This window comes from Grammomys surdaster, unplaced genomic scaffold (assembly GCF_004785775.1).
Source record: "Grammomys surdaster isolate TR1022 unplaced genomic scaffold, NIH_TR_1.0 126187, whole genome shotgun sequence".
Classification (NCBI taxonomy): domain Eukaryota; kingdom Metazoa; phylum Chordata; class Mammalia; order Rodentia; family Muridae; genus Grammomys; species Grammomys surdaster.
Genome location: NW_021620993.1, coordinates 5,386,461 through 5,400,844, shown reverse-complemented (window position 1 = coordinate 5,400,844; position 14,384 = coordinate 5,386,461). Strand labels below are relative to the sequence as shown.

General features: G+C 39.9%; 1 protein-coding gene across 2 annotated transcripts in view; it reads left to right on the top strand.

Annotated features, from left to right (window-relative positions):
* Fam193a (family with sequence similarity 193 member A) overlaps positions 1–14,384 on the top strand; it is an 81,045-nt gene that overhangs the window by 63,258 nt on the left and 3,403 nt on the right. For both annotated transcript variants that reach the window (XM_028758085.1, XM_028758084.1), the window contains exon 19: positions 7,394–7,475. In XM_028758085.1, coding sequence (XP_028613918.1) covers positions 7,394–7,475 — 82 coding nt within the window. The remainder of the gene's footprint in view (positions 1–7,393; positions 7,476–14,384) is intronic.

Here is a 14,384-nt window from a genome sequence, read left to right as displayed (position 1 = left end):
CTCTGTGTCCTTTTCTGTGTTCCCTTCTCTCAACTGTTATTTTGAAGTCTTTGTATTTTCAAGGTTTTATAGGTGCTTCTCTAATCTCTTAGTTGTTGTTCTTAGTATTTTGCTGCTCTTTTGTATGACTTACAGTGACTTGAGATGTAGGCTAAGGAAGAGTAACTGGGAAGTGTATACTGTATTCTGGAACTTATTTTTAAAATGGATGAAGTATCTCCGTATATTTAGTTTCCAGTGCTGGAGTTGAAGCCCAAGGTCTGTATCATATCAGAAAAGCACTGTATTCCTGAGCTTCATCCTTTACCACAATAAATTTTATATATAGTTACATGTTGAAATACTATTTTGACATATTTTATTGAATTATTACTAAATGTAATATGTTTTTTTTTTTAAGTTTTAAAATCTGACTCTTAAAAATATGTTACTCAAATTGCATTCATTCTTATTAGATGACGCAGCCTCACTGGTTGGTTATATAAAACTTTTTTTTGTGCTAACTTCACATCTTTTATTTTACTAAATTGCTTGGCTGTTCAAGTCTTGTCAGTCACTGGAGTTTACTGGAAAAGCTACGTGTCTGTAGACAGGGTGACTGATGTGCTTTTCCCCTACACACACACACACACACACTCTGTCTGTCTCTCTGTCTCTTATGTTGCTTCTGTTTTTGGTTGGTTTGTTTGTTTTGTGACAGGCCTCCAGCTTCCTTTGTGGAGCTTAGGGTGACCTTGTACTTCTGATCCTCCTGGTTCCACTTCCTAAGTCCTAAGATTATAGGTGTTTGCTGCTGTTTCCGTTTTATACAGTAGTAACGATTGAACCTGGGAGGTAACTCCTCTACCAACTAGTTATTATCAGTCCTACCCCTCCAATTGTCTCTTTTGATTTGTTTGATTTTGTTTCTGGGTTTTTGTTTGTTTATTTTCAAGACAGGGTTTTTCTGTTGTTGTTGTTGTTGTTGTTGTTGTTGTTTTGTGTGTAGCCCTGGCTGTCTTAGAACTCAGTCTGTAGACCAGACTGACCTTAAACTCAGAGATCCACCTACCTCTGCCTACCAAGTGGAGGGACTAAAAGGTGTATGTCACCCCTCTACCTATAAGATTCTTTTGTTATTGTTGTTACATCTTTATCTGATCTTGGTATCAAGGTGAAACTAGAATCAGAAGTGTTTAAAAGCCTTTTTTTATTTTATGGAATAATTAAAATGGTATTGGCATTGGTTCTTTGAAATCTGGATAGAGTTCTGTATGAATCCATTTATTTTTGGGATCTGTCTAATGTGAAGAACTTTATTACTGTTTCAATCTTGTGGTTGGTTTTAGATGTTTGAATTATTTCTTTAGTTTTGGCATGTTGTACATATCTAGGAATCCATTCATTTCTTTTGCGTTTTCTAATTTAGTGGAATATATATATATCCTTAAGATTTTTCTGAATTTCAGCCGAGTGGTGGTAGTGTAGGCTCATGTCTTTAATCTCAGCACTCAAGAGGCAGAGGTAGCTTAGTCTACAAAATGAGTTCTGGGACAGTTAGAACTATACAGAGAAAGTCTGTCTCAGGGTGGAGAAGATTTTCTGAATGTCTTTCATTTCTGTTACAGTGTCATCTCCTTTTTTATTTCTACATTATATTAATTTGAGATTTTTTCTCTAGCTGTCCTCAGATTTGCCTGCCTCTGCCTCCCCTCTTGAGTGCTGAAATTAAAGTTGTATGTGACCATGCCCAGCTTGATTTTAGTTTTTTTGCATTTATGGGTGTTTTGCCTGTATGTGTGTCTATGTATCATGTGTGTGCTTGATACCTGTGGAGGTCAGAAGAGTGTTAGGTTCCCTTGGAACTAGAGTTACAGATGATGATGAGCTGCTATGAGGGTGCTAGGACTCTGTAACAGTTGCCAGTGCTTCTAGTCACTAAGCTGTCTTTCCAGCCTTTGGGGGTTTTGTTTGTGTTTTTGTTGTCTGTTATTGAGACAAGATTTCATGTAGTTCTGGCTACCCTGGAATTCACTCTGTAGACCAGACTAGCCTCAAACTCACAGAGATCTACTTGCCTTTTCCTTCCTAGCACTGGGATCAAAGGTATACACCACAACACACAGACTCTGTCCCAAGACTTGCATCTCTAGTTGTTTTCTCTTACTAAATCACATTCTGCTGGAAATGGTTATAGTGTTTCCCTGTTAACTGAGATGCTGGCTCTAGGGCTGAGGTTTCACTATCCCACCTAATGCTAGGACAGGAGCCAGTCAGTGACTCTTTACATTCTTTTTGTGATTTTGTTTTTTTTGGTTTTAGTTTTTTGAGACAGGGTTTCTCTTTATATCCCCGGCTGTCCTGGAACTCACTCTGTAGACCAGGCTGTCCTCAAACTCAGAAATCTGCCTGCCTCTGCCTCCCAAGTGCTGGGATTAAAGGCGTGCGCCACCACCGCCCGGCGACTCTTTACATTCTTGAATGTCTTTATGAGGAGTAGGTATTGAATTTTATCAAGGTGGGTTTTGTTTTATTTTGTTTGCACCTGCAGAGGGAATTACGATTTTGCTCCTCAGAACTATTTATAATAGTGTTATTGTTTTAGTTTCCCAACATTAAACCAACCTTAAATTCCTGTAATAATTACCATTTGCCTTGTGGTAATTATTGTATTCTTTGGTTGAGGTTCTATTTGTTGTTACTTAATATTGTCTTGATGTTCATAGATTTGTAACTTTCCTTTTTGTTGCTGTTTTTAATTACTTTGCTGTATTTGCACAGGGCAGAATGGGGTTATCTATCAATAATCTTCATAAAAGGAATTAGAGAGCATTTTCAGTATCCTCATAATCAGTCCTGGAATACCTCAGGCTCTATTGGAACTGTCAAGGTTTAGAAGTTTGATAGCATTCTGTCTGTTTCCGTGGAAATTTTCTCATATTTCTTCAGGTAATGAGGTTAATTTTGGAGGACTACTTTTCTTTAGTAAATTCCAAATTTTATATACATTGTCTGCAAAGTATATGAGTACTTGCTCAGGACAGGCTTTTTTGTGGGCCATACTATATTATATAGCCAAGGCTGAAATTGCACTCCTGTGGCCCTTACAAGCGACCTGCCACATTTGTTTATTTTGATTTTGCTTAAGTTAATCATCTGTGCCCTTTGTTAGGTTTTGTTGTTGTTGTTTAACTCAGATTTTCCCTTTTCCCTTTTTTCTTTTTTAGTTTTCTGTTCGTATCTTTATCTCTTCATGTGATTTTTCTGGTTTTTTTGTTTGTTTGTTTGTACCTTGCTGTTCATTGTGTAACTTTTCGATTTAGAAATTTAATTTGGGACCAGGTATGGTGGCGCTTGCTTTTAATCCTACCACTCTGGAGGCATAAACGATGTGCATCTTTGTGAGTTCTTGGACAGCCACAGATATGTGGAAGGACTGACTCAAAAAAAAGAGAGAGAGAGAAAGAAAAGAATATTCATTTGTTTTCACCCTTCTTCCACCTTTATTGATAAAAGTGTTTGACACTTGGAGTTTTCCACTAATTGCTATCATTACTTTAATTGTATCCCAAAGAATCTTCTGAGACAAAGTCTTACCAGGAGCTCAAGCTTGCTGTACACTTAGTGTGTTACCCAGCTGGCTTCTAGCTTGCTGCCTCCTCCTCCTCCTGAGTTCTGGGAGCACATTCTAGTGTTGCCACATTTGGCACTGTGGTCTGACACAGGTGATTTTTCAACTAGGTTGTTTAGAAATGTTGTGGTTGCCATTTTGTTGGCTTTGTGTGTTTATGATTTTTTTTCTTCCTTTCATCAGGTAGCATGTTTGCAGCTTGAGTTTCTAGGTGGATAGGCCTATTGTTGCTCATTTCTAGGTGTCCCCGCCCCCCTTAGTATATTTGGACATTTCTTTCTCTGGAAATGTTCAGCTCTCTCCACTTACAACCTAACATAGCTTTGTACTGTTAGAACAGAATACTTGAGATAATCAACTTCTAAAGAGGGAAGACTTATTTTGCTCTCAATTCTTATGATTTTAGCCTCTAGTCACCCCCATTGCTTTATGGTGTAGCAACACATAATGACAGAAGAAATCAGTTCAACTTAAAATGTCTGGGATGCAAGAGAGATGGAGTTGGGAGTAAAAAGCCACTGTTCTTTCAAGAATGCCTCCCCAGCCCCGCCCCGTGACTTAAATTCTTCCCTAGAGTCCCCACTTCCATAGTTTTCGTTACCTCTCAATAGCACCTTGGTCTTTGTGGGAGCCCTGCAGTCCTAACTATTGTATGTCAGCTTTTGTGAATGTCTCATGTGAACTTAAGGTTCAGATGTATTTCTATCTTATGTTACTTGTGATACATAAATTACTTTTACTGAAAGTACTCTGCCACTAAGATGCATCTCCACTTTTTTTTGGGGGGGGGGGATGGAGTGGGATGGATAAACAGGCTAGTGTCAAAATTGAAGTCTTCCTGCCTCAACCTCCTGAGTAAGTAGAATTTACAGGATGCACTACCACATAACTTCAAGGTTAGCCCAGATTATATATAGGGGCTCTGTCAAGACTTGGAGTCAGAGGAGAAAAGAAAGGCTTTCTTTGGTGAGTTAAAGCCATTCACATTGTTATAATTATAATAACTTTATAGTTGCCCTCAATGTTATCACTATCTTATAATTACTTTGAGTGTCTTGTATGTATTGTTGTTTTCTTTGTAGTATTTTCTTCAACACTTTTATTTCTAAACATATTTGGTACTTAGGAAAAATTGAGGTTTTGAACACATATGTGTGTGTCTTAATCTTTTTTTTTCTGTTGCTATAACAAAATACCTGGGACAGAGTCATTTGTTGATAAAAAAGAGGTTTAGTTTCACTCATAGTTCTGGAGGCTGAGAAGTGCAAGATCAAACCGCTTTATCTATTGTAGGCCTTGTGCTGCTTCCAGGGAGAGCAGAAAAGTCCCAAGAAAAGCAGGTGTGTTCTTAGGAAGATGGAGTAATGGCCCTTTAGAACATACATTTCTTTTTTGTTTTTGTTTGTTTGTTTTGGTGTGTGTGTGTGTGTGTGTGTGTGTCTGTCTGTCTGTCTGTCTGCTGGTGTCAACAGAGGCCAAAAGAGAGTGCATAGGATCCCTTGAAGCTAGAGTTCAAGGGAGCTGCTACACGTGGATGGGGATTTGAACTGGCATCTCCTGGAAAAGCAACAAGAGCCATCTCTCCAGCCCTCAGAACATGCACTCTATATAAATAATCTGGAGCCTTTAAAGAAAGAACTGACTCCTGTGAGTCATTTGTGAGGCTCTGCCCTCTAGGCCCCAGCTTCTAGCACTTAAATAAGGAGGTAAGCCTTAGTGTGGTTTTGTGGAGTCAAACTATATGCCAACTGTGGTAGATTGCTTTAGACTTACTACTTCAGTGCCCCAGTGCCCAGTTCCTGTCATCCCTTCTCACATCCTACCTTATTTTCCTTCAGGGCATTCGCCATACCTCCTCCTTCCTCTGTAGCCGCCATTGAGTCAATTCCACTCTTTCTTCTTTGCTATTCCTGTTCCTTCTCTTCATCTTGCTAATTTTCCATTGCTTCTGTCTTTTCAGAATACAGCATCTTTAGGTAATGCTTGAGACAGGTCTTCGTCTAAGTGCTCTGGTCCTCTGATAAGTAGAACATAGCCTCAACATGTCCCCTCTCATCTGCTACATTCTTGCTCATTGGCAGTGAATGTTTTGGCTCCATTAGATTTAAAGTTCTTAAGTCACATTTGCATTTTAATATTCTGTGGAAAAACTGTTCTCAGTCCTAAATATGGCTTTTTATACTAAAGATTTATAAATACTCATTTATTTTATATTTTTGAGCTAGGGGTCTCATGTAGCCCAAGCAGACCAGTAACTTTCTATGTATCTCACAGTGACTTTGAACTTGTCATCCTTCTGCCTACACCTCCTGAGTCCTGGGATTACAGGGATGTACCACCATCTGCAATTTCTATGTAGTTTTAAAGATTGAACCCAGAGTTTCATGCATGCTGGGCAAACACTGTGCTAAACTAAGCTACACTCTTAGCCTGAGACTGCTAATTCTGTTTTGGAAAGTCTATGATAGACACTGTAGCATTACTACCTGCAATGGTGTGCTCAGTGTATGTGTGCAGTTATGACTGCCCCTGCTCTGAGACTGAAAGCCTCATCACACACCTGCAGTCACTGTTTTGCCTTCCCCTGACAGGGCCAGATCTATAGACGCTTCTCAGTTTGTGTGTTTATGTGTGTTTGTCTTTCCTTTTGATTATTATTATTATTCCTTTTACATTTACTCATTTGTTGTGTGGGTATATGTGGATGCTACAGTGCAAGAATGGAGATCAGTAGGTAATTCACAGGACTTGGTTCTCTCCTACAGCATTTGTTGTCGGAATCCAGCTGAGGTAGTCAGACCTTGGCAATAGCCCTGTTTTGTCTTTCCTTCTCCCCTCCCCCTCAAGATAGGCTTTTGTGTAACCCAGGCTGTAATGGCTAGAATTACAGGTGTTCACTGCCATACCATCTTCTTTCTTTGCATTTTATTTCTACTACTTGAATCTTCAAATGTAGGGTCTGGAGTGCGGCCCTGTGCAGGTATATAGAGCCTTCTCTGAATCATTGCTATCTTTCCTCTGAATCTTGTCTTTCCTTCTTTTTGAGTTTAGATACCCAGAGTCCCTGTCCTGGACTTTGTTGCTTTTCAGAATGGACACTCCCAGTCCTTGGTACTCTTGTCATGCGAGTTGCTACAGTGGCAGCTGCTGTTCGGCAAGTGAGATGTGCCCTAATTATGCCACTGTGGAAATGTCCCTTTTTTTTTTTTTCTTCATTGATACTGCATACTTGGAGCCAGGCTCGGGGGAGGGGCTTAGTGTCCAGTCAGACCTGGCACACAGCAAGGAAGAAACGTTGAAATTCTCATACTGGGCTGAGATTTTTGGGAAGTAGAATGTCACTCAACTAATGACCCTCTGGTGCCCTGGAAAGTAAATCAGGACTGAACTTCTTTTTGTTTTTTTGTTTTTTGAGACAGGGTTTCTCTGTGTAGCCCTGGCCATACTGGAACTCACTCTGTAGACCAGGCTGGCCTCAAACTCAGAAATCCGCCTGCCTCTGCCTCCCAAGTGCTGGGGTTAAAGGCGTGCGCCACCACTGCCTTACAGGACTGCACTTCTGATGTGAAAGGCTTGAGTTCTGAGTTGGGGTTCTCTCCAGCAAGTCTTGTTGATGGGACCTTGAAGTAGTAATGGCTTTGTTAAGCACATGAGTGAGTAGCTCTAAGCACAAGAGCAGTCTGCCCTCCTGTCTTTTGCAGAATCTTGTCTTACTCTCTGTGTTTATTCTGGTGAGGTGGCCACTCTGATAATGTGAGGTATCTTCTTTCCTTCACTTCACAGATGATGTTTTTCTGCCTAAAGACATCGACCTGGACAGTGTGGATATGGATGAGACCGAGCGGGAAGTGGAGTATTTCAAAAGGTAAAAAGGCCTGTATGTCAGGACATTGGTGGGTTCCTGTTTGCCTAGCTTACCTGGTTTGCCTATTTTTGTAACCCTCCCGTGACATTTCTGTCACCCTGGATAATTGTCAGTAACAAGCCAAATAGCAAACATTCCTACCCTGTCCCACCTCATGCCACCCACCTCCCTGCTCTTGTGGACACAGTTCATCTTTACCTACTTCTCTCATTGCCCTGTGTTCAGAGAGCAGTTGATAGTGGGGGTTCTTCTGGCGGCCTGAATCAGCAGCCTCACTTCAAACCTGGGTCCTCTCCAAATCTGCTGCTTCTGATTCTAGCCACCTGTGTTCTTAGAAGCCTAGCAGATGACTCTCATGTACATGGGGCATTTGAGTGTAGTAACATAGCCTTCTTTAAGGAGAAAATTAACATTGAAGATAGAGCAGCTTTTTGGTGACAAACTTGATTGGGACCATATTCAAGGATGTTTTATTTACTGTATGAATTATGGCAGCAAAAAAATATATTTTAAGCAGCATATTTCATCATATACTTGTAATCCTTAGTAGTTGTGAAGCTGAGGCAAAGTTATAAGTTCCAGAAAGTATAACCTACTTAGTAAAACTTTGTCTCAACCACATGAAGACCAGAAGGGCACATTATGTATTCGTTTTTTTGTTTTGTTTTTCACATGTATGAGTAATTGCCTATATGTGTGTTTATACACTATATGTGTATAGTGCCCAGGAAGGCCAGGAGAAGGTATTGAATCCCCTGGAATTAGAGTTACAGACAGTTTTTTTTTGGGGGGGGGGCAGTTTGCCATGTGGGTGTTTGGGACTCAAACTGGGGTCCTCTAAAAAGTAGTCAGTGCTCTTAACCATTGAGCCATCTTCGAGACCATGAAGGACATGGCATGTAAGAAAGGTAATATGTAAGAAAAGACGAAAGCGTGGACCCTCTATTAGAGACCTGCAGGACATGTATTAATGTTTAGACATGGAAAACTCTTGAAGCCCAAGAAGAAACCAAAGGAAGGAAGGAGAAGTGAAATGGTTATTGTTTGTACATGTTTAAGTACATTTATATAAACTCCAAAAGAGCTTATAATAAGTAAATTAATTGTAGTTAATTAACTTGTTTTTAAAGAGAAAGTCTCATGTAGCCCAGGGTGCCCTTAGACTCACTATATAGCCTCCTGCTTCTACTTACTTAGTGGTAGAGTTACAGGCATATATCACCGTATCACACTTGAATTACTAAAGCATCTGCTCAGGATTGTTGTGTACTAAGGCAATGCACTCGATTCTGCTTTGATGTTATAAACTGTAAGGAGCTTCAGAGGGACACATACCCAATCTACATTCTGAAGTGTTCAACTGTAGCACTTGTGCTGTCCTGGCATCGGTTCCCAAGTACTTGTAGCCAGGAATGTAGGGTGATGTGGGACAGATGAACAGATAAATAGCCTATTGAAAAGCTGCTTCCCAGTCCCATGTTTGAGGACTGATCCTACTAAGTTACTCAGACAGGCCTTGGTCTCATGATCTTCCTGCCTCAACCTTTTTCATGCCTCAGTTTGTAGGTACTCAGCCACCAGTCCCATACCAGCCTACATACCTGGCCACAAATACCTGGAAATAGATGTCAACACAGCAAGGCTGAAGCCAAGCATTGTGATTTATTTCTGTAGATCCAGCTATCTGGAAAGCTGAGGTTAAGGTGATAGCAAATTTGAGGCTAGCCTTGATTACACGGAGAAAATCTTTCTCCAAAAACTAGAAGTAGGGACTAGAGGAATGGTTCATAAATGAAGAGCTCATACTAGTTCAGCACAAAGATACAGGTACAGCTCTGAGCATTCGTGTGAGTATTGCATAACTGGCTGTAACTACAGAGCCAGGGTTCTAATGTCCTCTTCTCAGCTCTTAGGCACCTGTACTCACATGTATATACCCTGACACAGATACACAGACCTACACATGAGTAAAAAGATGTAGACCTTTGAGAAAAAGACAAATGGGTCTGGAGAAATGGCTCAACAATCAAAAAAGGATCAAGCCTTCTCCAGGGGACTGCAATACCAATTTTCTACATTTACAAGGTACTGCTCAAAAACCTCCTGTAACAATTACAACTCTACGAGATCCAACTCCTGTGGCCTCCACTGACACACATACTTGTAAATAATAGAAATAAATCTTTTATAAAAGAAGGAACCACCACTATGACTTTGCCTCAGCTTCACAACTACTAAGGATTACAAGAATATGATGAAATATGGTAAACATAATCATATGTCAGTAACCATAAATAAAAAGAAAAATTGTGCCCAGATGCAGTGTCTTAAAATTTCAGCATTCAGGAGGCTGAGGTAAGGATCACTGTGAGTTCAAGACCAACCTGGGTTACATCGTGATTTGCAGGCGCCTAGGCTAGCATGAGTCCTTGCCTTAAAACAAAAAACTAATCAAAGTAAGTTAGAACACATTATATAGATCAGAATAAAAGTTGCTGTTAGAGCAGTGCTTCTCAACTTCTCTAGTGCTACGACTCTTTACTACAGTTCCTCGTGTTGTGGTGACACCAACCATAAAGTTATTTTTGTTGCTACTCCATAACTAATTTTGGCACTGTTATAAATAGTAATGTATATCTGATATGCATGCTGTCTAATATGTGACCCCTGTGAAGGGTCATTTGACCCCTTAGAGGGGTCTCAACCTAGAAGTTGAGAACCACTGTATTAGATGATATTAAAAAGTTTGAATGCGCTGGGTGGTGGTGGCGCACGCCTTTAATCCCAGCACTTGGGAGGCAGAGGCAGGTGGATTTCTGAGTTCGAGGCCAGCCTGGTCTATAGAGTGAGTTCCAGGACAGCCATAACTACACAGAGAAACCCTGTCTCGAAAAACAAACAAACAAAGTTTGAATGCATATTTATTTATGCATACTGTTTGTAATGATGTACTTGAAATAGCCAGACATGGTGTTGCACACCTGGAATGTGAATTCAAGACTAACCTGATGTACAAAGCAAAATTATCTTTAAAAAGCTACAAAAGAAAAGTGGAAATAACAGACAAGCAAAAAGGATTACAGTATTGCTGAGAGGTGTAGCACATGACTTTTTAATCCCATCATTCAGGAAGCAGAGGCAAGCAGATCTCAGGTGATTTTGAGATCAGCCAAGGCAAATGTTTATGAGACATTTGTCACAAAAACAAAACAAGAAAAACAAATAGAGCTTGAATATTGACCAGTGAAGAAACAACCAACTGGTAAAATGGTATACTCTAACAATGGGATAGCTATTCGTGGTCGTAAGCTTGACTACCAGTTGTAGTTAATATGGAATTAACTAAAACCCAAGTGTATGAATACAGCTGTGAGGGATTATTTTCTTAATTAAATTATTTAAAGTGGAAAGATCCTCCTTTCATTTGGCCCACACCTTCTGGTGGCAGCCTATGTAAAGGACATGGAAGAAGAAAGCTCTCTCTTTGCCTGTTTGCCCTCACTGTCACTGTTAAGTCCATTCCTTCACTGGCGTTAGAGCCTACTTACCTCTTTGAGATTCTGACCTATACAGAAAACTGGCTTAAATGCCCAGCCTTGTGGACTGAACTGGATTCTTGGACTTTACATTAATAGTCATTGTTGAACTAAGTGAACTACTGTAAGTCATTCTAATAAATAACACACACATACACACACACAATCAGTTCTGTTCCTCTAGAGAACCCAGACTAATACAAAGAGATAGGACAAAAATAAAAGTTTTAGGTAGCAGTTCCCTACTTGGGAAAGGAAGAAGAATGTATAAAATAGAGGTACTGTGTCTTTCCAAATTGCTCAGCCTCCAGCTGTAATTCTTAGCCAATACAGAAAAAAAGAAACTGAAGGCTTAAACAAATTGACAGGACGGAATAAAACTATTTTATAGTCTTTTGTCTACAGAGTAAGGAACATCACAATGGCTAGTTGTGTGGGGTCAGTATAAAAGTTAACTTGTTTTTTCTCTACACTACCAATAATCCAAAAGTGTAGTTTAAATAGATCCAGCGTTTATGGGCTAGGGATTAAGTGTCATTGGTAGGGAACCTACTTAGCTGTTTGAGATCATAGGTTTTCTCCAAAAAGAAGAAAAGAGAACAGGTAGTAAAGAGTGAGGCAGATAACATTTATCATAATACCCAAATCACTGTACTACCCATAATTGAAACCTAGCAGAGGTTATACAAGACATATACTCAGAAATCTACAGAGCTTTTAAAGGAAAATATCATAAAGAGGGACAACTAGGTGGCTAAGCAGGCACTTGCTGCCAAGCCTGACAACCTGAACTCGATTTCCAGAACCCACATGGAAGAGGGAGAGAACCAGTTTCAGCAAATTGTCCTCTGACTCCCACACTTGTGCTTTGACATACATGTGCCCATATAATAAAAAATGAAGGGAGTGTTTCAAAGAAAAGGGGGAAAGGGCTCACTCAGGTTGGAGAGATGGCTTCAGCAATTAGAAGCATTTCTTGCTTATGGAGAGGACCTAAGTTCATTTCCAAAACCCTCTGGTGGTTCACAACTGTAACTCATATTCAGGGGATCTAATGCCCCCTTTTGGTCTTCTTAGGGACCAGGCATGCATGTGGTGTACATACAAACATGCTGTGAAAACATACATATACATACAATTTTAAAGACAACAACAAAGCACTAATGAAGGCTTTACCCAGATCCTGTTCAAAGACAAGAATTAGCAGCTATTGAATTTTTCAGATTTTACCTATAGGCTTGAATCCCAAGAATGGTCATTGTATTAGAAGAATACTTTAGAAAAAATGAGACTGATAGAATGGCTATAGATATATATTAAAAGAATAAATGACTATAGATATATATTAAGAGGATTTAGTAGAGTGGCTTATAGGCCAGGGTGCTGCTAGTCTAACAATCGCTGTCTCCTAGCAGAAAGGCCACAAAACTGGATGTATCCACTATCTATCTGGTACTAGAGTCTTAGAGCATTCATAGAGAGCTGCTAGTCTTTAGTCTATTTAGGAATCCTAAAGAATTGGGTTTTAATACCAGCAAAGGAACGCTTCAACAGACATATGGACTTGCTAGTGAGAGTGAGAGCAAGCAGTCTGTTTCCCTTCCCCTATATCCACTAAAATGTATGGCCCAGACTTAGCATGGGTCTTCCAATCTCAAGTGAGCCAATCAAGAAAATCTCTTACAGGATTGCCCAGCAGCTTGGGTTTTAGTTGATTCCAGATCTAGTCAACCAAGATTAGCCATTGTAATCATGGAACTTGTGTTTCTAAAACATGTTAAAATACATTGTGATTGAGTCATGGAGAGGAGGAAGCTGTGCAGTAACACCAAGGAGCACAATTCAGCAGCTCCCAAATGCCTTCCTTTCCATTTGGTTGGTACTCAGTGACCAGGCCAGCACAAGATACATGCTGCCAGATGATAGAGGAGGTTATCCACTGACGGACCTTTATTACTGTTTCTTAATGCTGAATCAGCAGTACAGGGCAAAGCAGGAAAGGGTGTGGCAATGTGTCTTTATTGAGGTGACCCACAAGGATAGAGCCAATAAGTTTCATACCATCTAGCTGTGCTCTTTTCATGAATTAAGACTCAATAAAGTCTATTTTTCAATTATGGTTCAGGGAGTATAGCTAATTGGTAGAGTGCTCTAGATTCAGTCCCCAGCACTTCATAAAACCAGACATGGAGGAGATTCATACCTGTAGTGACAGGTGGATTATAATTTAAAGTCATTGTCAGGTACATGGTGATTTGAAGACCAGCATGAGACCCTTACTCAAGAAATAAAATGTTCACAGATACAAATGTATGTGTTAAAACTATAGAGAACTATAGAGAACACTGCAGTGAAAAGCCAAGATGCTCTGAGAGAAGTACTGAAGCCAAAATAGTGTGGCTTAGTGGCTGATGAAGTGTGTACCTGACATTGAGTTGTCAGGGCAGCAGGGGCTGCACTAGGCTGGCTGTTAGTGGGCCTTCCACATCCTAGTACCATATTACACATTTCAGTCATTCATGTATGCTACATTTTATAAGAAGGGTAAGTATGGTTTGGTTATATCTTCCCAGAAGAATAAGAACAAAAGGAGGCTGTTATCCCTACCCATTTTAAAGTTGTAGAAGCCTTACATTGAGACATTTTGATGGCCGTGAAGAAGAAAAAGCCCTGAAATAACTTGGTGAAAATACTGGACCTGGTTTGCTACAGAAGATGGATCAGCAGATTGCTTTAGAAATGAAGTTCTATGGGGCTATGGTAGTTGTTTATCCAAAAAAAGAAAAGCTGAAATTGTCTACCAGTTCCACACCATTCTGAAAACCCAACGCTTCATGGGTAAAAAAATTAAATATCAGTGGTTAAGAGCACTGACTTATCTTCCAGAGGTCCTGAGTTCAATTCCCAGCAACCACATGGTGGCTCATAACCATCTCTAATGGGATCTGGTGCCCTCTTCTGTTCTGCAGATGTATATGCAGCTGTATATACTGTATACATAATAAATAAATCTAAAAAAAGAAAAAGAATTTAAGTGTCAAAAGCAAGCTTTTGGCTGGGTTACAAGTATAATGCAGAGAAACCTAGATTTGGTCTTCAGTACTGCTTACAAAATAAAACCTTTAATTTGGAAGAAAACCAATGTTTCTGAAATGAGAATAGGGAAAGTTTTTTGGTTTTGTTTTTTTTGGGGGGGAGGGGGGGTTTGAGCCATAATCTGGGTACACAGGTACATACATACCACTAGTTCTTTTACTCGGGAGGCTGTAGCAGGGTGCTAACTTGAGTCTACTCAAAAAAGGTAGATCACATTTCAAGATAAGTAAGAGCCTGGTAAATGATACTTGGGTAGCACTGTCTGCACATCCACTGT